At 41.5% G+C, this 21158-nt stretch overlaps 1 protein-coding gene across 4 annotated transcripts in view; it reads right to left on the reverse strand.

The window, feature by feature from the left end:
• The window catches only part of RAPGEF5 (Rap guanine nucleotide exchange factor 5), a 279765-nt gene that overhangs the window by 120049 nt on the left and 138558 nt on the right, over positions 1 to 21158 (reverse strand). For all 4 annotated transcript variants that reach the window (XR_013960501.1, XM_080666447.1, XM_080666445.1 and 1 more), the window contains exons 6-7: positions 14000 to 14066; positions 482 to 530 (exon numbers count right to left, since the gene is read on the reverse strand). Coding sequence is in view for 3 of the 4 variants with exons in the window: in XM_080666447.1 (XP_080522573.1) it covers positions 482 to 530; positions 14000 to 14066 (116 nt within the window). In the remaining variant the exon portion in view is untranslated. The remainder of the gene's footprint in view (positions 1 to 481; positions 531 to 13999; positions 14067 to 21158) is intronic.

The following is a 21158-nucleotide window of genomic DNA, read 5'->3' on the forward strand; positions in this document are numbered from 1 at the left end:
GTCACTTCCACCGCTTGTTTCCCACAAGTACTCGGCATCAGATCCGTGCACTCGGGCGTACGTAAAACGCTGGCTGTTAGATGTCATTACCCACTCAGGTTATTTTCAGGAGTAACTACCTGGAGATAGAAAATATCTTTTCCAAAAAGACAACCTTGATGTTGTTTATTCTCCTCTCTCATTATAATAAGCAATGCAACATGTTTGCTTTCTTTTCATGGCTGCAATGAACTAAAAACATCTTTAATTTCATTTTTCCTTGAAATGCAAAATAAAGGCAGCGAATTTTTAAAGAACCATATGTAACAATCTGTGCTATTTTGATGGTGGGATAAATTATTTTTTTAAAAAAAAACAATGATACTTTTCTGCATTCTACGCCAAAACTTCCTGAGGTGCACTCAGCTGCTCACTGCCATGTGATATATGAAATATTCCCTTAGAATGAAAACCTTCCTTAGGTCCATGAAAGACTACTCACCAGACTTCTTTGCCTTCAAAGCAATGACAGCTGCTAGCTCTCTCTGCACCTAATAAAATATTAAGAAAAAAATCAATTAGAATAAGAAAAATGTAGGTATCAAAAGCGGTACTTTGTTTTTATATATATGCAACCCAAATTCAGAGCTATAGTAATCAGAGCTAAATATGCTGCCACATTTGGGTTTTTGTTTGATTTTAGTAATATGGAAAAACCTCTGCATAGAAATTTTAAGCTAAAAAGCTGAAAGAATTATAGTGATTTACTTTAAAAAGAAATTAGATAGATGGTTGCCAGAATGTATGTATCATGAAACATTGGTATTTTTGCTATATTTACTATGGGAAGAACTTCAAAAATATAATTATCAAACACCCAGAAATAATTCAAATAACAAATGATTAAAACAGGCATATATGTTGGCAAAGATAGAACTATTATTTATCTCTCAAAGATTCTAGCTTATACAGAAATTCTACAACAGTTACGATGGGTGACCCTGGTTTAACTGGACCTCTGCCCAAACACAATAAATGTTTATTTGTAATCTGACAGGTTTCCAGCAAACAGTTCAGAAAATATGCCACATAAAAGCAAGTGCTACCAAGTCATAGGGTAGGTGAAGTGGGGCTAGACAAGACAAACTTAAAAATCCTAAGTGCTGTAACACCCCCCTTATTTGTCCAGATTTTTGCTTGCTCATTCTCTGTCTCTCAACCCCACATATTTGAGTGCTTAAATCCTTTCCTAAAAGCCTCCGGAAGAGACCCAAAAAAAAAAAAAAAAAAAAAAAAAAGTTAACTACAATCACTTTCAAAGAAAAAAAAAGGAATGAAGATTAACTTTGGGAAATCTGTGTTGGGCAGCAATTAAATATTCCATAACAAGAAAGCACATGCCCCTACAGGACACAGTGTTTGAAGCTTAGAAGCATGTGTCTTCAGGTGTGTGGAGGTAGAGGAGGAGGAGGTGGTGGTGGTGGTGGCGGTGTGGTGAGTTTGGAAGGGTCCTGATAATGAATTTTAAAGGGAGAACATGGAAGTTCAAGGTTAAAGAAGATTTGCTGTTGAGATTAGTTTAATCTGTATTTATTTACTTGTAGGCAAAAGTAGCACAATATGCTAGACACTGGGACTCCACCTAGGGACCAGGTTCACGGTGGCCAGGGCATCCTCACCCGGAAGACAGCAGCTTCCGTGGCACTGCTCTGTGGCCTTGCTTTCCCTGGCTGGCAAGTCCCAGTGCCATTCTAAAGGGCATACTCTTTGTCATGCTAAGTGAAATAAGTCAGTCAGAGAAAGACAGGTATCACAGGATGCACTCACATGTGGGATCTAGGTAACAAAATAAACGGATGAACGGAGTGGATCCAGAGACATGGAAGCAGGGAACAGAGTGCAGAATCTCAGAGGGGGAGGGTGGGTGGTGGGAGGTAATCAACCAAAGACCTTGTATGCATATATGCATAAGCCACAGACACAGACAATAGAGTGCTGAAGGCCTGGGGCGGGGGTGGGCTAGAGGGGGTCAATGAGGGAAAAAGGAGGACATATGTAATACTTTCAACAATAAAAAATTATTTTTTTAAAAAAGGGTATACTCTTGATTTAGCTGATTCTTTGATGCCTTAAAACTCTCTCCAGAAACTTATACTGTAATTAGAGGCCTGGTGCATGAAAATCATGCATGGGTAGGGTCCCTAGGCCTGGCCAGTGATCAGGGCTGATCAGGTTCCCTGTCTCCCCACCTCATCCTTCCCTCGCCCCCTCAGCGCCCTGCCACTGTCGCTGGTCACCAACCATGTCCCGCACCTCCCCGTGGCGGTCAGCGTATGTCATAGCGAGCGATCGAACTCCCGGTCTCCTGGTCAAACTCCCGAGGGGACACTTTGCATATCAGCCTGGAAGTATGAACTATAAAAATGCTCACGGTAGGAAAATGTGCAGTTCAAGACCATCCAGGGAAAAAGAGGGCTGGGGGAGACAAGTGATGCGTAGCCATGGGAAAACCTTCACAAATACTTTTGCAGGTCGTCAAATAAAAAACAACTGAACAAACATCCATTATTGCATATTTTGTATTTTAAAGTTGTTAATAAGTTTTATTATAGTATCACCATCTCTTTTCAGGATTGTGCCCCTTCACAGTGCCACAAATATTTGGGGGTGAGGCCAAAATACGGACCATAAACATTCACTGGGATCTTGTCAAGGCTGAACGATTTTATGACCTCCCCAGGAAGATCCCACCATGGCTCAGTGACGGGAGGGAAGCAGGGGCGGAAAATGATGCTGTGGATCGCTGCATTTGCTTACAAAGGACCAAATTCCATGCCTGACATTCTCTTCATTAGATCTCAGCTTTTCTTCCTCTAACTGCAAATAAGGCACGAAATAGAACTAGCTCAGAAAAGGGAAGTATTATATTCCTACCATTGAATGACATGACATCTTTTCTCGGATTTGGTGGGGAAAGAAAGGAGGAGTGGGAGCAAGCCAATCTACCATTTGAGGGGGAACTGAGAAGGTGATGAGAGGGGGACAGTGAGAACGGACTGCACAGGTCAATTTAGAAGGAACCTACACCACTTCTTCTTCTTCTTCTTCTTCTTTTTTGAAACATAAAATAAATGAGATCACTCTAGACACTGAATGCCCTACATGTCCACAGTCTGGGAGGATGGAAGAGTGTTTTTTGCAGGGCGGGGTGTAGACTAGCTTCTACTACCCCAGGATGGAAAAGGTTTCTAGACCAAACCTCAGAGGTAGGTGATTCTTCAGATAAAACAAACCACCTGGTACTGATCAAGCAAAATCACCAATGAACTAAGATCCCACTATGAGCTCCTATAGCCTCTTCACAGTACTTCCTTCCTTTTTCTAGCTACTGGCCACCATTTCATCATTTTCAAATGTCTGACTAAGGCCTGTCTTCTGGATGGTAGGGACCTGCTGGTCCTTTTATGGTATAACCCAGGGCAATCAACACTCATTCACTGACCCACAGGAGGCCGATGCACAGGCAGCCTTAAAAGGACATAGGAAGGATGTAGGGGAGAAAAAAAAGCTTCCCCAGGGAGGACAATGAAAATCAAAGGAGAAGGCGTATGTTTGCTCTTGTAAATATCTGTATAGTGGATAATTAAAGGACTAGTTAGATGTATTTCGAAAATTCCCCTCTCCCCCGGTTACCCATCAGAAACATGTTGAATTGTTTGGATTTTCTATTTTCCATAACCAGCAGGGCCATTCACAAAATAGTCCTGAAATTTAACAGGCACCAGGCCTATCTTATTTCTAGCATTCGGTCTTCTTTTCTCCCTGGTACTTTGATAGTACCTCCAGCCTCTAAGCCTGAATGCCCGCAAAACTGTTCTGCATCAACACCAAGACTCAAGAGGCAAATGAGTCAGAAAGAGTCAAATGCAGACTCTGGGTGCCAGGGACCACCTATGTGGGAAAGGCCAACTGAGAAGACACGAGCAGGCCTCATGGAGCAAGAGGCCCTAGAAAACCAAGTGAGAGGCTGGAGAGAATGCAGGTCATTTGGGGGAGGACAGACCAATAGTGGCAAATGTCTTAGCTAACCAAAGCACTGTCCTTATAAATCAGTTTTGAATAGAATCACCAATTCACACATTTCCTAAAGGTTTTTAGTAAATCTATTAACTTTGGAAACATTTACATTTTTGGTACCATGATAGAAATGTTTTTAAAACATTGAACTTATTTTCTAATTTCCTACATCCTATCTAATAAAAGAGAAACATGTAAATTGACCGTACTTCCGCTACGCCCACAAGCCATGTCCACCAGCCAATCAGGAGTGAGTATGCAAATTAACCCAACCAATATGGTGGTTAATTTGCATATCCAGGCACAGAGCAGCAAGCAAGGACAGCAGAGATGGGAGGAAAGCAGGCGCGGTGCAGGGAAGCAGGTGGGGCAGCGGAGAAGGGAGGGAAGCAGGTGGGGCGGCGGAGACGGCCGCAGGAAGCCCTATTCTTGCAGGAATCTTCCTGCAACAGGCCTCTAGTTAAATATAAGAAGGAACACAATCCAGCATTCTTCCCCGTTTTATTCCCAAATAGACTTACTCTTAAACCTCTATAAGATTTTAAGTTAGTAGAGACTTTAACCACTCTAGGAAAAAAACACAAATAAATATGCTTCTTAAAGTCATCAACACACTTGCAGATAAGATACAAACTGCGTAGTAATGCTGGCTGGACTCTTGTCCTATGAATACCCATCGGCCAAGCAGCAGTTTTCTTTGTTCCGCAGAAGCCTGTTTTCCTATCTCCAAGTTCATTATTTTGTTGAAGAGCTAATGTTGCCACAAATCTGACACATAGATAATGCTGCAATACCTGTTCATGTCAACCAATAATTGGAAAATTAAGAAAGATATATAAATATCTGTCTAGACACCACTGTTCTCCACCTAATAGTTTATTTAACAAATTGCTGTTTCCCCAGTAATTGCTGTCACCACATCAAAGACGTGTTTGTTTAGCATGCTGCGAAGACAAAATATGCTTATGCTTGTGCAAATATATCAAGACTAGGGATATTTTTAAAATCTTTTTATTAACTTTACTTTTATTGTTGTCACTGTTAAAACCTTTTATATAAACTTGTTTTGAATACATACAGATATGCCTATTAATTTTACTAAAAACATTGTTGTCCATACTAAGTAACCCAATTTCCATTGTTAACTCATACTGTGATTGTGATCATCTGAAAACTATCAGATCTTTTTAATGTGAACCTCTGTCCAAGCAGATGCATGTCCATGTAGCTGACTTACATAAGAAACTTAAAAACCTAAATGCAGGACTTTATTCCCACTCACTGTGCTTTTTGGAGGTAGGTGTCTCAATGATAGCCTTATTATAACCATAACACTAGTCAGGTCCCAGGTATCTCAGGGGTCTCCTATGTAGGGGTCTCCTACCTGTAGGGGGTAGACTCCTATAGAAGCATAAAGGGATGTTACATTCAAAACACTGGATTGGGATGAATCCAGATCAAATAAGACCTTTGCCAACTAGCAAGTCTGTCTATAAAAATCACTAACACGGAGGGATTCCTAGGAGAACAAGAGTCAGAACTCAAGATTCAAAAGCCTGAACAGGCAAAGGAAATGTCCATTTATTTTATGCCAACCTTGAAGTAGTTCTAGGATTCCGGTGTCACCTGGAACTTGCCCTTAACTCCCAGAGGCCTCTATGGTCATTGCTCGTGGGCTCCTCCTCCTCTGAGCCAGCAATGCTGTGTTTAATCCTTCTCGTGCTTGGATTTTGTTTAACCTTCTCTTCTGCCATTTCTCTTTGACTTTTGCCAGAGTAAGTTCTTAGCTTTAAAGGTTCATGGGATTCGAATGGGTGCATGCAGACAATCAGGTCTGCAGCCTTAATTATATCTGATGGCCCCTTTTACCATCTAATGTGATATTTGCAGGTGCTAATGAGGGTATTCATCTTTGGGGGACTATTCTACCAACCATGAAATAGTAACACAGATCCTCAGAGCCTTCCTAAAAAACTACTCCTCAACACCTTCTTAGCGTCTTATAGGAACTTGCTAATAGAGTCCAGTTCTGCAAAATGATTTATCTGTTATAAAATCTTTACCAGAGTCTGCACATTCCGGAGTGCACATAATGAAGCCAGAAACCCTCAGAAGCAGTCTGATTGAATTCTCAATTGCTAAACCACACAGCCGTGTTTACCAGTATTTAATGACTCCTGACCATTTAGATATTAAAATGTTATTTACTGTAATTTGTCAAGTCTTATTTCATAAAATTCTTCCAAAAAATTCTATAATCTAATCCTAAATCCCATTTGTTGAGACCTATTCAGTAACTATAATGTGTTAAGTGAAGATGATGTGAAAAACTGTTTTAAGAATCCTAAATTGTTATTTTTAATTAAAGTGGACTTTCTTTTTTTAAATCGTCACTTGAGGATATTTTTTCCATTATTTTCCAGACAGAGTGGAAGGGAGGGAAGAGGTGGGGAGAGAGAAAGAGAGAGGAACATTGATGTGAGAAAGACACAATGACTGGTTGCCTCAAGCATGCACCCTGACTGCCCTGACAGGGGCTGGGGATTGAATTTGAGACATATGCCTTGACCAGGAATCAAACCCACCACCCTTTGGTCCCTGGGCTGACGCTCTAACTACTGAACCAAACTGGCCAGGACAAAGTGGACACTCAGTGACTACTTCTGTCTAAAAAGCTCCATCTCCTCACTGTGATGATAATGTACTCTGCTGAGTGAGCCTGAAGTGCAATGGTGCATGAAAAGCGTTAGCAGAATGCCCGCACAAGGCAAAAACTCCAGATATCAGTCATTCTTAGCCTTTACCCGCTTCTCAGGTGGTCTTCCGAAATCAACAGGTTGATACACTAACATCTTCCCCATTTTACCCACACAGAGGTCATCTCTGTGCTGTTTATAAGAGCAAAAGATGAAAAATAAGCATTATATTCAAAAGTAGGGGAAATGGTAAATCATGAAACGGGATATGACAGATCCACTATAAATGTCACAGGAGGTACTTTCAGCACTGAAAACGTATTAAGTGACAAGTACAGACCACAAAATAAAAGGGTCATTTTAAAAATAAAAATATATACACATAAGAAAAATAACCTAGGAAGCAATAAACACCAGGAGTGTTAATAAGTTATTTATGAGTGGTTTCATTATGAGCACTTTTCTAGTCAGGGATTTTTAAAAATTGTAAAAGTCTCTAAGTCCAAGTTAAACAATCCAGGTGTCAGGTACATAAGAAGAAAACTACAGAGTTGAATCCACAGTGAAGACAGCTCACCACCAGGTTTACCACCATTTGACACTTACAAATAGAGGAACAGATTTCACACTATTTCTACACAGCAGTCACATGAAATTTCATTATATTCTAACTTTTACAACAAAGTAAAAAGACAGAAACATAAAAAAATCTACCTTATTTCATCACCACCAAAAAAATTCAAGTAATTTTTCCTTTTTTTATATGCCTCCTGGTCCTTCTGCAATATGAATATGTGCTATATAAAGCTATAACATTGACTTAAGAATGCAAAATTACATTTCATTGAAGTAGCTGTAAGAAGTTTTATTTTAAACATATGCACAAAGAAGCAGCCCAATATGAGATATTCATGGATCATTCTTTTAAAGCTCCTTTAATGTCCCTCAGACAGAATTTCACAGTAACATTTCACAAACTCAAGACTGTCAATATACTGACTGACAGCTGAGTAGTATGTTTCTATTCAATCAAAAATGTCTATGTTTTCTATGTGTATTGCATGTCAAAATAATTTTCATATTGGGAATAGATATCCAAATACCATAGTATACATATATATGTATACATATACATGTACACACACAACACACACGTACAACACACCACACACACACACACACACACACACACACACGCTCTTCCCCTTTTCACAAGAGATTTGTTGAGACACGTTTTATTCTTGAACGGGTTCTACACACTTACAGTGCCCAGAACAGATGCTTTCCAATAAATGTCTCCCCACTGGGCTCGTTTCAGTAGGCAAACAGCATGTATTATACTGTTCACCAAAAACTAAATTCTCAAGGCTGGAGTTAAATTAGATTACGGCATAATCTGGGTAGGTGCAGGTTTATTTGGAAGCAGAGATGATAACTGAGTAATTAATTTTAAAAAGTTATGTGTGTACATCTATAATCTTGGAATTTGAGGTTTATTTCCAGGATGATGAAAATCATTCTGATGTGCAACAGACATAGAACATATATGCATTTTTTTTATTGACAAATGATAGAAATATTCCATTCAGCTGTCTGTTCGGGTATTGATAATCATAGGTTTGGGAAGTGTTATGTGTGATCCCACCGGGGGAAAGAGCAACCAATAGGCCCGGAGACCTACAATCCACAGCCCAAGGCCCTTTTGACACTAATGAGCCCCATGACTTCTTATGAAAAACAAGAACAAGGAATACTACACCAGAAATGTGCTTCAACTCCTCTGGTGCTTTATAAATGCTCCTTGAAACCAGATCTCTCTTCTAGGGTCTCACTTGCCACTTTCTTTAAAAACTCAATCCACCTGGCCCTTCTCCAAATCACAGAGTCGCTCTTAAGCCACTGGAAGAGCTGGAGCCAGAATAAGGATTCCAAGCAGGAATTTTATGTTCCCTACAGATAAGAAATATAAGGTAACAAGATGTTCATGATCCTGTGGCAGCCAGACAGAAGTTAGTCATTCCCTGGGGGAGTAACTTACTTTTATTCTCTGAACAAACATGCTCACTCAGGTCTGTGACAGGCGAAGAAAAGGGAGATTAACTACACCCCGTTTCTCCATTCCCCAGAAAGGAAGAGGCAGACAGCCAGGAAAAAGGTGCGTGTTTAAAAAAAACATATTTCCATATGTGGTGAAAATCATCACTGGGTTGTGCTCATCATGTATTAAATGTGACAGATTCTCCCCACGTTGACTCACCTAAGATTATTTCTAGACCTTGCTAACTTGGCATACGGTCTCTTAAGTAAGTCTCTAAAAGCCTAACTTTTTGAGATTCATCAAAACCCAAATCCCACGCTATTTCTGCTCGCTGAATCAGTACCAACTGGAAAGCTTCCGATTTAAAAAGCTGTCACTGTTATCTTCAGATACTACTGTTGAAAAAGAAATTCTCCAATGAATCAAATCCAACTTGCAGATTCATCGAGAAGTACAAACGACAGAAATCCTGGACACTTTGTATGCTTCCTGGACCCAGAAAGGTATAAATAGCATCCTGTGACAGACACATCCTTCAAGAACATAGCTGACGTTTCAGGTGAAAAATTAGACATGGCAAAGAAGAGGGGCTTCAAATGGGTGAAAGCAAACTCTGAGAACTGGCAATCTTAGAGGAAGGAGATGGCGGACAAGAGCGAAAATCTTGAAAAGTTGACGTCTTTGAGTTTCACAGCATCATGCACTCAGCCATTCAGAACAACTGGTTGTTCAATAGACCCAGTTCCTTGTGCCTCGGGAACCACCGTTTCCCAAGGGAACTGTAAGGAAAAGACGACCTGGGAGAAAAATCAAAGGTCCAAGTTAAGGGCAGGCCTTAGTGAATGAAAGTGAAATCAGATCCGTTTTATGGGTCAAGCAGGATTCCAAATGTGGGGGGGAGCAGGGGGAGTGAGAACAAGACCTTAACTAGAAGGAATGCTAGAATCATGAGAGAACAAGGTCACAGTAGACGTGAAAACTGAGAGTGTTACATCACAATTTCTGGACACTGAGCAGGGAAAAAGGTTTCTGTGAAGTTGACAATATGCAGAGTTAGTAATAATCAGCTCTCTTTTGTTTCCCTCCTAGAGAAACACAGAAAGAAATCCCAAAGCAGGTTTCTTTTTTTCTAGCACTTTCACCAAAAACATGGCTGACTTGCTTCTTGGGGCTTCATTTGCTTCACGGTCTTCTAGAACTTACAGCAGGTACCTTCATTTACAATTTGGGTTTGATTGGCAAGTAAGATTTTTTAGCTCAGCGGAATTTCTCAGAGGACTGGTAATGCACCCAAAGACCCCATGAGAAGGAATTTAGAAAATGCCATTAAAAGCATCAGAAGCTCGGATTCTACCTTCAAATGGGATGAACCGAAGAACATGAGTGAGGGGACAGAGCAGAAAGATGCTGAGAAATTGAAACAGATGAAAATTATAAACTAAATCTGTTCTGAGAAGCAATGGAGGGTGTAAGAGGGTCTAGTTACATGGTCCCAGAGTATTGGAATTTGCTCTCATCCCCATTGACCTCTCTTCCAAATTCTGAATACTTGATTTGTAATTTTAAATCATCTCTCAAGATTTGGCCACAAACTCTACACCACTATCACCCCAACTTAGCATTATATTGTAGACACTCAACACTGTTTTCTTTCACCATCCAAGTGATGGCTGATTTCACAGGACCAAGCAGCACAAAGTACTACACCACATGCCCCCTAGCCTTTCATAAATGCCACTAATGTCACCATACCACCAAACAGGCATCTGACACATGGAATTCACATCTTCGCCTAACTCACATCAGCTCGGTGGTTTGACAATTGAACAAAATCCACGAATTTTACTCAAGTCCAGATAAGATGTTTGTGTTTTCTTATCCCTACAATTTCCATCATGAAAATTTAGCCAAAAGAAAGAGAAATGGTTTAATAGCGATTGTTTGGGATGTTGCTTTTAAAGAAACAAGAGACGGAAGTCTAGAATCAGTTTTTATCTCCTTTTAAAGATATCTATGTTTCTATTTCCTGTCTCTGGATGCTTCCCAAGTACTCTCAGTTCTTTGCAATGCCTCAACGTTTAACATATTTCCTAAATTTACATCCTAAGAATTATGGCTTTGAAAGTAACACTTAATTCATTATAAATTCTTCCCTATATTTTGTTTACCCTGCATTGCAATACAAATATGTAAAAGTCATATCATCAATTCTGAGTACTCTTTTTGTCATGAACACTGGAGGGATGCATGGTTAAAAATAAAATCATGCTCAGAACTTCAAGAGTGGGAACTGGGAGGCTATGTCGTCCAAGGGCCCTTCTCAGCCCACCAGCTTTATCAGACCAACAGAGACTCATAGTAAATGAAAAAGAGAAAGTTTTCAAGGTAACAAAATTCGTAGGGTCAGAAGAAATTAGAAATGAAGCTAAGGTGCTAAGGCAGAAACTATATATAACAGAGAAACACTTTCCAGATAATAATGTCCAAAGTGTTTCTGTAGACTTTCTATAATGGAAGGATTCTATTACATCTGTCATTTTCCCATGAGCTGAAAACTTCTTACAGAGTTTTATTGTTTAGGTTTGCGGACATCAGGCACTTGGGAGGGTGGCTCTTTGCTGAAAACCACCAGAAACATGACTGGACCATTTACATTGGTCATGTTTGAATAAATTCAACAACTGTAAATCTGGCTCAATTATAAAGACATTTTTACTAGTATTTTTAAACATGTACTATCTTCTCATGTTCCTTTACTATGAAAACTCACTTTTCTTCCAGGGTAGAGTTTCAGGAATTTTTTTTTTTTTTTTATGAACCTAAACTGGGACTAAGAAATAAATGATTGGGGTTTAAAGAGTGCGAATTTTTTAAAAGACAGCCACCTACAGAACTCCCAAGTTTGAATAAAAAGAGATGACTGTAAAAGACAGTACAGTGAATGGTATTGCTGGGAGAACATGATTGGGAAGTAGAAAAGTCTGCATTTAGATCCTGGCTCTGTGCCATTCTAGATGGGTGATCTTGGGCAAATTACTTAACGTCACAAGCTTTCATATCTATGAAACAGATATCCCACCTATTTCATAGTGCTGTTGTGGGTGCCATTTTAATGACTGTGCACACATGAGGCACTCTTCTTTGGTCCATATTTTAAACTGCTAGAAAAGGTTTCTAGAAAACAAAGCCATTGGATAAAGATTTTGTGTGAAGGATTGCTAGAGCCCTATCAAAGATGACATACAGAATGGCCCATGGGTTTGCAAGAAGATGCTCAACATCATTCATCGTCAGAGAAATGCAGATCAAAAGCACAATAAAATATCATCGCACATCTTGTTAGAATGTCTATTATCAAAAAGACACGAAATAATACATGTCTTGGCAAGGATGGGGAGAAAAGGGAACCCTTGGGTACTGTTGGTGGGGATGTAAATTGGTGCAACTACTATGGAAAACAGAATGGAGGCTCCTCAAGAAATGAAAAATAGAACTACTGTGTGATTCATCAATTCCACACCTAGGTAATTTATCCGAAGAAAAGTAAAACACTAACTAGAAAAGATATCTGCATCCCCATGTTCACTGCAACATTATTTACAAGATATGTAAACAACTGAAGTGTCCATCAACAGATAAATGGATAAAGAAAATGTGATTTTATATCTATACTAGAGGCCTAGTGCATGAAATTCGTGCACGGGTAGGGTCCCTAGGCCTGGCCAGCGTTCAGGGTCTATCAGGGCCGTCTAGCCCAGTCCTGATCGGGAGGTTGGCTGTGGGAGCACACTGACCACCAGGGGACAGCTCCCACATTGAGCGTCTACCCCCTGGTGGTCAGTGTGTGTCATAGCGACTAGTTGACCGGTCGTTCCGGTTATTTGGTCGTAACGGTTGCTTAGGCTTTAATATATCTACATATCTATATCTCCAGAAGCAGGGGTGGGCAAAATGGGTGAAGGGAGTCAAAGGTACAACCTTCCAGTTATAATATAAGTAAGTCGTGGGGATGTACTGTAAGGCATGGGAACTTCAGTGGATAATACCGTATTGCATATTTGAAAGTTGCTAAGAGAATAAATCTTAAAAGTTCACATCACAAGAAAAAAAATTCTGTAACTATGTATAGTGACAGATGTCCAGACTTATTGTGGTGAACGTATCACAATATATACAAATATTGAATCATTATGTTGAAACAAATACAATGATGTGTGTCAATTATACTTCAATATAAAAGATAAATGGTAGGGGGAGGGATGGGGTGGTGGAAGAGGGCATAGAAGGAATAAATGGTGATGAAAAAAATAAAATAAAAAAACATATAAATAAATAAAAGTAAGCTGTAAAGGTCATGCTAAATAGCTTTTCTTAATATGCTGTCAAAATTCCATTTCACATGAAGCTTTATACCACCGATCACTGTATTTAGTAAAAAATTACTTTTCTAAGCTATGTTTAAGAGTAGGAAAGGCTACTTCTAACTTTCAAGCTATGCTCAGACACCAACCTGGTGTGTAAAACTGTACAAGATCAGTTTCAACCACATACATAACCTAACCCAGCATGATTTTCAGCAATTCCAATAATAAAGTTAAAGCAGAATTAAAGAAGCTTTGGTAAGGCTAGAACAGCTTCCCAAAAGCCACGCCAGTGGATGAAGATTCTGCGCGGAGGATGGCTAGAGCCCTTCAAAACCGCAGCCCCATGGCCACTGACCACGCTAGCTTTTCTATGAAGGTGGGCATAAACGTCTCTTCAACCAACAAGGCAATTACCAATTCTGATTCTTGGCCTTAAAAAAACACAATGAAAATGTTCCATTCTAGTACATTAAAAACCAATCATCTGGCCTTTTGTTGGCTGTGGTAATTATTTTTTTTTCCCCTAATGAAACACAGTCTTTTCTCCTTCGTGCAGTAGGTCACAACTTCCCCTAGATTAAGTCATGCTTTATTTAAAAAATCAGATTTTATGCCTCCACGGAGGTGCCAGGAATTTTCCACCAGGAATATCCATGGTCTTGCTGGACAGGCTGCACCAAGTAGAGCGAGTCCATGCCGGGGCCTCCTTTCACCTTGACGGGGGCCTCCAACAATGATGAGCAGCCACAGGGCCAGTGTCCCTACATCACTGCCAAATGCCTCCCTTCAAAAACCCTGGATTCATCATTTCCGCACCCCTCGGGAGGGGACGTGCGTGGCCTTACCGCAGACGTTAGACGTGCGAGAATTTCATCACTGCTTTCTTCTGAGTCTTCGATTTTCCGATGAGACCTTTGAAAAACAAAGAACGAATTACCCTTCAGCTCTGGTCACTCAAATGTATCTACCAAGTTATGGGGAACAAGATGGCATTCCCACTGTTTAACACACGATTGTCTAATCCTTCTTGTTTAATACATGAGTGAAAGTCCCCAAGCAAATAACATGGTGTCAGTAGTGCCGTGGGAACTCAGTTCTGGTGCAGCCCAAATGTCCCTTCAAATTCAGTCAGCAAGAACCTCTTCACAAAACACCAGCTAAATCCTGAAGATGGAGTGCTGTTCTCCAAATGATTTCACAACACAATCCCGGCACACTGATTTACAGATACGGACATACACAAAGCTTAAGTGGCTGTGAATATGTGCTGGTTAAGCACTAACATTCCCTCTAGACTAAATGAAATCCAGATTTTGAAAATATGAATCATGAATTTTCCACTCCCTCTGAGTTCCAGCCAAAACAGATGTATTCTGAAATGGTCTATTATAGACCTAATACTATGATAGGATTTATGTGGAAAACAATAGTAGAAGAAGCCCTTTGTTCTTTTTTAAGAGAGACAGCCCAGTTGAGAAGCCAAAAAAAAAAAAAAAAAAAAAAAAGTGTGTGCATATGTTGAATCTACAGAGATATATTACACAGTATAGGATCAGTTTGTTTAGGAAAATCACCTTTCTAATGTAATTCATGAAAAAATGTTCACTGCACAAACGCATGTACTAACGTACAAAATGATCTACTTTTTAAAACAAATCTTACAGAACTGCATTCTTTTTCTTGGTTTGGTCAAAGAAAAAAATTAACTAATGCCATTGAATATATAAATTGTCTCCCAGGTCCATATTTCCACAAGCAATCCCTTCTCCCCTGTGGAACTGGAGGGGTGTGGTAACTGCCCTGCGGATCGGCGTTATCAGGATGGCAGTCCAGTGATTGATTTCAATCGCACCAATAGCAGTGGGCCGGCTGGGGTGCTAGCCGGAGGGGCAGGAGGGCGGCTCCCAGCTCACAGGGGAGCTAAGAAGCTCTTCAAGAAAAGAAACGCTGGTCAGATCAATTCTGACATTGGCTTCCTGTTCTGTACATGTTATTAAACCTTTTTATAGAAAACAAGCCATACCCTTTCAGAGCAGTGAGTTACAAACTACTCCCTTTATAAGAACTACATGATGCAGGTATGAAACAGTGCAGGTGTTGTCCAATAGCTTAATTACTTATGCAGCAAAGTGTTTGAAACATTACCTAATGACCTACCCAATAAAAACAGTGGGAACTGAGCATGATAATTTACCGTATTCCCCAAAAAGCAAGTTACATTGATGATGAATATTTCAAACAATGAGCTTTATTATTAAAATTATCTATTCACAAGGTTTCTCTGCCCGGGCAGTATGGCTCAGTGGTTGAGAGTCGATCCAGAACCCAGGAGGGCACAGTTCGATTCCCAGTCAGGGCACATGCCTGGGTTTTGGGCTCGATCTCCAGTAGGGGGCATGCAGGAGGCAGCTGATCAATGATTCTCTCTCATCATTGATGTTTCTCTCTCTCCCTCTCCCTTCCTCTCTCTGAAATAAATAAAAGCATTAAAAAAAAAAAGGTCTTAAAAAGGTTTTCCTATACATGAAGTTATACTAAGGAGAGATTTGCAACGTTTTATAACCTCAGCCGCCAAACCAAATTATACGATTAAGTTGAGGTGACTGACAGATCTGTCAGGAAATGAAGCACCAAGCGCACCGAGACACCAGGGCACATCCCAAGGGCTTCGATGCTCCGTCTGGGTCCACAGGGAGGCGCAGCTGGTCACGCCGTCCCCTGCTTCTCAGACCCTGCAGACACCTGGGTTAGTTGATGGGATGAGGTATTTTGCACCACAGATTCTGTCATGAATGTCATTTCAACAAACTTCTGAGAGAAACTCAAAATTCCAAGGGAAGCCCTTGTGTTTGTGACTGATAATGACTATTTCATGAGTGATGGCTGAGCAGTTGCTGGTTCAGTGGCAAATAATTTAGTCCCTGTTCAGAAGCAAAACTACCTGTCATCATTCTTCCAGCACAAAACATGCCTCGGCACAAAGGAAATGTGCCTGAGAAAAGCGGGGTGATAATCTCCAGAGAGCTGCCCGAAGCCCATGTCCCACTTTTATCACCTCCATCAGCACAGTTTTCGCCTGGACCTCCCTAATCTTTCTCCGGCCTCGAGCTCCCCTTGTTTTTCCATCTGCCTTCAATGTGGCTCTAGGTGGCAATTCCAGGAATTTCCACCCACGTGGGGAATCTTTAGGCTCTTGGAACTCAGCATAACTTACACTGAACTCCTCTTCCTCCTGCCCGCGCCCCTCACAGCTCAGCTCCGTGGTCGCCCTGTGGCCATCCCCTTCCGCCCGCCTCGCCAGACACCAGACTCTCTCACTTCCCTTCCTCAGGCTCTGCTTTCCTTCAGTCCCTCACGGTCACGGCCAAGCCTCACTGACAGTTGAGGCCTGCACCTTCTCTTGCACAAATTATTTTAACCACCCGATCAACTTCTTTGTCTCTGTCTTCTCCCCTTGTGTCCAATCTCCTGCAGACACAAGGATTACCTTTCTAAGACCCAGATCTCGTCCTGCTGTTCTCCAGACTCCAAACCAGCAAGGGCTATCCCCCTGCCTGCTGAGAGCCCTAGAATTCAGAAACACCCTTTCTTTCCTGCTAATGTGCCCCTTGCCCCGGGCACGGGCACAAGCAGGCACCTGCATCTCACCAGCTGGGAAGGAGAGTCTTGGGAGCAGAACTGGTGGGAATGAGCAAACAGTAGGAGTCTGAAAAGGGGAAAGGAAGAGAGAAGGCTAACCCTCAACCACTTGTCTTCCTCACCATTGGGTCCCGCCAAGGCTCAATGCCAAAATGCCCAGAAATACCAGACCCGTCTTTCCCCAGCAAATGTATTTTCATAAAGTGTAGATGAATTCTGATTATTTTATGTATGTAAATACACATCAGTGCAGTCCAGTGAAGACAACGTTGTCACATATCAGATCAAAATAGATAATGGAACAGGTCGGGCAAGGGAGAGTAAAGCAAAGAATCAGTTGCAATACTTGCATATTTCCCATGTATTGCTCAGTGGACAAGAGAGGAAGAGAGAAGTTCCAAGTGTGGCTAGGGAAGGGAACCACAGAAACCCGGGCTGGAATCCCCAGGTACCGGCAACGACAAGTTGACTTTAAGACAGAAAAGGAGTGACCCCGGAAGAAAGACCCATCCCTGAGGGTTTGTGCCAGCGGGAAGCTCCCACCCAGTGGGCACACCCCTTTAAGCATGTTCATGGTTGCTTCTCAGTGTCTCTGTGTAACAATAGCCCAAGCCGGAACCCAAGTCCTACTGCTGCGGGCAGACGTCTTTATAAGTTGGAGAGGTTAATATCTAAGGGTAGTTGAGAGGACACAGGAGTGGCAAAAGCCTGTGGTCCCCTGCCCTGGTCCCCCTAACTATCAAACTGGACATATTATCATCCTACCCAGCTCCCACCAAAAAAGAAACAAAAGCCCTCCCCTCCCCACCGTCTTCCCTGACCTTAACTAATAGCAAGTCCATCCTCCCAGTTGCTCGTCAGCCTTGATTTTCTCTCCCTTCCCCCAAGCACAGCCACCCACCCACAATCCACACTGCATCCATCCTGGAATCCTATTGGCTTCCAGGTGTATCTCTTATTTGACCACTTCTTACCACCGCTGCTACCACTGTGGTCCAGCCACAGAATCTAACTTGGACCCAGGGGCCAGGGGGGACTTATTAATATGCAAGTTAGATCATGCCCCTCCTTTGCTCAGAATCCTCAAAGGACTCTCCATCTCCTTTTGCATAAAATCAAAGTCTTTACGAAGCCCTTGGGATCTGGCCTTCTGGTGGTTTTCTCATTCCTCCCTCTCTTATCTCCTCCAGCCACACTTGCTTTGTTTTCGATGCTTCTGCCCTGAGCCTCTGCACCGGCTGTCCTCTCGACCTGGAACGCCTTCCTCAGATACCCACATTGCTCCTCTCCTGACATCCTTCAAGTCTCTGGCAACTTCCCAGAGAAGCCTTCCCTGACCCATATCCATAGCCCTCATTTCCCACTTTATTTTTCTTCTTAACGGTTTCCACCTTTAACCAACATAAATCTGTTCATTTATGAAATTCTATCCTCCCCTACTAGATTGTAGGCTCTGTGGGAGTAGAGATATCTCTTTTGCTCATTGTTGCATCCCCAACACTTAGAACACAAACTGGTGTGAGAGACATTCGATGACTATTTGTTGAAGACAGGGTGGGGCAAACGTAGGTTTATATCTGTGGGTACATGAAACACAGAATTTATCCTTGGATTACTATTGATTGCATTATTTTCCACATGAACAACTGTAGACCCACTTTTGCCCCACCCTGCATATTTACCGAGAACCTTAAACTTCAAGGAATGCTCTGCTATGAACTACCATCACAGGAGTATTGCTGCACAAGATATTAACTAGTTACCTTCAAGTCAACTGAAGGACCCTGCTTATACTCAAGAACTATTCCCTCTAGTTATTCATACATTCTCCTAGCTCCCTGCAGCAGGTCTTCCTTTCAATGACCTTTTTGTCACTAAAATCCAACAAGATTGACTTTCTTATACCTCATACCAAAGATCTGGTAACTTTGAAAATAGATTAAATAACAGCAGCATAATTACCACCCCCACCGCCTGATCTTGTTCTAGGAAATAATTAGCACAGACTTCATGTCAGTACCCTACCTAGGCAACTGTTTGGCAATCATTTACGCAATGCATAATGTAAAAGAAAAGAAGCAGAAGTTCCCCACCCAAGAACGTCTTTCAACACAAACTCTCAGCTCAACGTGGTTGAGTTCCAATAAAGAGCAGTAGGAGGCAGCGCACAGGAACCGTGATCTGGGCAATAGTTTCATACTGCCAGTCCCAGCAGCATCTCCAGCAACTTGGATTTAACTGGCTTCCCTGCAGAGATTCCCAGAATTCTCTTTGTGAAAATGTCTTCATGAGAATTAGTATAATGGGTTTGAGATTATTATTCCAATGAAGTTTTCACAAAGAAAACTTACTGTAATTCTATACATGAGCTAGAACATTCTTTAATCAAAACATTTGTGCCTCAAAATTCAAGGTGGGTTTGATTTCCTGGTATTCCACAGTGGAAGGTTGGAAGCATTTTCTTAGAGAAATATTATTATCACTTTACCTTTGTATGTGATCAAATTTTTAAAATTCACTAGTTCTGTCTGTCTGTCTGTGTCTCAATATTGAATAGCATATGTGGGCTGCCAAGGGCTACCACAACATATAACATTGTTCCTACAGAAAAAAAAGTGTTAAACGCATCCCAACAACCACAAAATAGACAAACATTTGGAGTCAAGTTGTTCAGGAGATAGAGACTGTGCAAAACTGGCACATGCCAATCCCGCTGAGATGTCACTCATGACCTTCCAGGCCTGCTGAGCCAGCACTGCTGGGCATGGCGATGTTGCTGATGCTGCACGTGACAGACACATCTAACAATATGAAATGTGGCCTCAGTCAGCTTTGATGTGAAATGCTCCTACTGCCATCTCAGGGGCTTTCATTTGTTTCTGAGTGTGCCTTATATACATACTACACATTAACCTGTGGGTTAAACAGAGATATTCTGGACTGGGACTGATGAGGGTGGGTAACACACCTGTCTTCCAATCGGAATTCTTACAGAAAAGAGGATGTCAGACAGGCCTGTCCACTACCTCCCCCTGAAACCCCCCACAGCCAGGCCCATGTTGACCGGTCCTGGTCTGTTTGGTTTGAAGGAACTTGAGAGAAACATGGTTTTTAGGATGGACTTCAGACTACTCCTGCTAGGGGCTAATGAAATTCCAGGACACCGGCACTGTTTGAACCAAGATAGAAATCTTTCAAACATGATCCCAGGACAAACAGGAGATATACAGCACACAAGTATGTGGGAAAAAATCGTAATATGCGGTAGATTTAGCAAAATCTATCTTTAGGATAGATAGACTCTGCAACACAAGTGAGAGTCACTTAGCCCGATGTGTGATGGTCAGAGGTGTCTTGGGAGAAGTGACGTCCATGGTGAGTTTCTGATGGATAAGTATGGCCCTGGAACTGCGGCAGGGTGACCCGGACATGCAAGCGGAAAAATGGCAAGAGGTAAAGCCAAGGCCAGACCAGTCAGGCTCCATCTGTTATTGCTAAAGAATCTGGGCTTTAGGCTGAGAGCCATGAACTTTGGCTATAAAGCAAAGGAGATGGATGAAGAAGTAGCTAGAAGACATAAAACCAAAGGTGGATTTGATTTTTTGTTATTATGATTGGGAGAACCATTTGGTTACTGAAGGATAAGAGCCAACAAAGAGAGAGAGCGAGGAAGCCGGGGAGAAGAACGAGTCTTGAGCAGGAGGAGGGCTCCTCCACCAAGCTGAGGAGGAAACGGCGCAATTCACATTCTCCTGGGACAACCCAGAATCCATTTCACACCTGCTGATTGTCAGGCACGGAAAGGTATTCTGGGACTTTTCCTTTCAGAAACATTTCCTGGGCCAGATATGAGCATTTTCTTTCTAAGAAATCACTGCCAGCAAGTCCTCAAGAGAACACTCCCCAAGGAGCACAGACTCGATCTCTACCACATCCAATACCTACTGACCCCAAGCGGGTGAGAAGGGCGTCAGACCCAGCACTCAAGTACTGTCCAACTGTACCCTCCCATAACACCTACATTCTGGACAGGCCTGCTTTTCTTAATAAAGCAAATGCTATGACAAAAGGAAAAATGGGTGGTAGGAAAATGAGAATTGGATTTTTTCTTGAGGTGTTCAATATGATGAATATAAACACCTCTTAAACCTTCTTGAGGGAAGATACTTCTTCATAGCATCAGGCTACTAGTTATGCTTCTAAAGGAAAGTTCTCAATCAGTAGTAAATTGTGAATATGACAGGTTTCATTAGAGTCCGGGGTATATAGTTACACATTCATCTAAAACTGAATAAAATTAGTTATTACTGATATCTCCTTTGTATATTTTACATTAAGGATTTTAGCATCAATCCTGAATATTTA

This window comes from Plecotus auritus (assembly GCF_963455305.1).
Source record: "Plecotus auritus genome assembly, chromosome: 4".
Taxonomy (NCBI): Eukaryota; Metazoa; Chordata; class Mammalia; order Chiroptera; family Vespertilionidae; genus Plecotus; species Plecotus auritus.